Genomic DNA, 2,306 nt, shown 5'->3' with positions numbered 1-2,306 from the left:
ATACTTAACCAAATTAAATTAAGCAGTGAACAGAATCTGGTTACTGGTCTTAATGTTGACTCACATTTTGTAATGTGTACCTGAAAACTATTTTGAAATAGATGCTGTGCTATGCACCACTGTTTACAATAACCCTTAGGCATTTGTGGTATTATTCTCAGTTTATGGAATCTAAGGTTGAGGCCCAGAAAGGTTACATTCTCTATTCTTAGTCACCATAGCCCCAGGTGGAACCTGTTTTTTTTCTGTCTCCACAGCCCTAGATTTTTCCCATTATAAACAACTCCCTCTCCCCACCAGAGTCAGATAGGTTTTTGAATTCTAAAAAAAAAAAAAAAAATTGAGGATTATTAAGAGATCCATAATGTGTGGCCTCTGTACCTTCATCACACAAATGGACTTTCCAGAAGATAACTCCATGTCCTTTCTCTAGGGCCCTGTGCTGAGATTGTCATCCTTCTACAAGGAGAGCCACAGAAGTCACTCGAAGTGTTTTTCTCACTCATTAAATAGGGGAATGGGGTGAAGGCTGTTAGAACTTTTTCAGTCTACATGTTAATTAAAATCTGTTCTCTATTCTTTTATTTATAGTATAAAGATGCATTTATGAAAGCAAATCCTGGCTACAAATGGTGTCCTACCACAAACAAGCCTGTGAAATCCCCAACACCCACTGTCAATCCACGAAAGAAACTTTGGGCCTTCCCATCTGAATCTTCAAGAGATTTGCCAAGCCCCAAGAAAGCAAAGACTGAAGAAATGCCTCAACTTAATTTTGGAATGGCTGGTGAGTTGAGACAATATTTCTACCCTTTCTTTAATGGCAGGATAACATATTTAGGCAGTATTTTTAACAAATAATAGAGAGGGGGGAGCAAAATTTATAAGCAATATGAAGCAATGGCAAATATGGGTATATCTTAAAGGATTGGAACATGATATACATAGAATGTATATATAATAAAGAAAAGAGACACAGATCAAGTGATAGAGTCATTATAGATGTATGTGAATTCCTGACAATTGACAATAGGGAAAAGAAGATAACAATGTGGAGATTGTCAGGAGCTTAGAGAATTTTATAATGTTAATAAAATAGCTTATACACACATACACACTAGTAAGCTATCTCAGTAAGCACCTTAGTTACCATGGATACTTAAAAGCCATAATTATATAGATCATCTGAGTATGCACAACATTGAGGGCAAGAATATGAGCAACTCCGTCACAGAGATGGATCTGACAGCTGTGTCTTAAAGAGCATTCTCATCCTGCCCTCTCCTCTCATGCCCATTCCTGTATGAGCCAGGCAAATTTGAAATTCCAGATGGTCCCATTTGTTATGGGACCTTTAAAACTCTTTGGGTGGTGAGGAATGCTAAAGCATTTATTACCATGAAATAAAGTATTTTTATTCATCCTGCAAATGGCTTTATCTTCCCCGGCTGTTGCAGTGCAGTAATCAAAAGAGAAATTTGTCAGGAGGAAATTGGGAGATTGGGCAGGGTGGAGGCAGTGAAGTTGCTATTGATCTGTATAGGGTTCTTATTTTAGTATTACAAGGAAATTTTCTTCAAAATCAGAGTATTGAACCATTTGCAATATGGAAAGGTTCAGAAAGGAAGTTGAGCAATATTGTGATGACACTTTTTTTTTAAAATAGCCAGTAGGCTTAACAGGACTTTATAGTTCAGTGTGTGAGTCATCATATAAAAAGTATGTTGGCAGTATTCTATATAAATGCTAAAAAATGAGGAAGTCTAACATAATGGCAGCATTCTGGGGAAACAAAGTCTTCATCTGCAGGTAATCATTAAGTGGATGTCTGCAGTGTAATTCTAGGTGAGCTCCCAAGTGATGCTTCTGTATGTCTTAGAATAAAACAGAGAGCTGTCCTCACTTTAGCTGTCACTTTGTACAATTTTAGCTTCAACCCACTTGTTATTAGATAGTCTTGGTGAGCTTTCTGGAGTTCCCAGATTGTATCAGTTGGAATATTTTCTAAAACATTTTATTGTCGGAACAAAGAAAGGGTATATAGATGACTATCTTTGATCATCATTTAGCATCCATTGCTTTTTCTCCAGATTCTCAACCTTGATAAGTGTATGTGGAGTTTTTTTATGAGTACAGCATGTTCTTCACAAACCAAATAATAATTGTAGGTAAACTAGAGAAAGCTATGAAGGATGTCTTTTGTAGCACCATTTCTGACACATTATTAATCTGCCTTTTACCTATAAATTGAAAGTAGAACCACGACTTAAAGCAAAATATTTACAAATCAGTTTTTTTGAAAAGCA

At 36.3% G+C, this 2,306-nt stretch overlaps 1 protein-coding gene across 2 annotated transcripts in view; it reads left to right on the top strand.

The window, feature by feature from the left end:
- The window catches only part of BBX (bobby sox homolog (Drosophila)), a 176,627-nt gene that overhangs the window by 101,075 nt on the left and 73,246 nt on the right, over nucleotides 1–2,306 (top strand). For both annotated transcript variants that reach the window (XM_012646088.1, XM_012646092.1), the window contains exon 4: nucleotides 592–787. In XM_012646088.1, the coding sequence (XP_012501542.1) occupies nucleotides 592–787 (196 nt within the window). The remainder of the gene's footprint in view (nucleotides 1–591; nucleotides 788–2,306) is intronic.

This window comes from Propithecus coquereli, unplaced genomic scaffold (genome assembly GCF_000956105.1).
Source record: "Propithecus coquereli isolate 6110/MARCELLA unplaced genomic scaffold, Pcoq_1.0 Scaffold105, whole genome shotgun sequence".
Lineage (NCBI taxonomy): Eukaryota > Metazoa > Chordata > Mammalia > Primates > Indriidae > Propithecus > Propithecus coquereli.
This window is presented reverse-complemented; position numbering and strand designations above follow the sequence as displayed.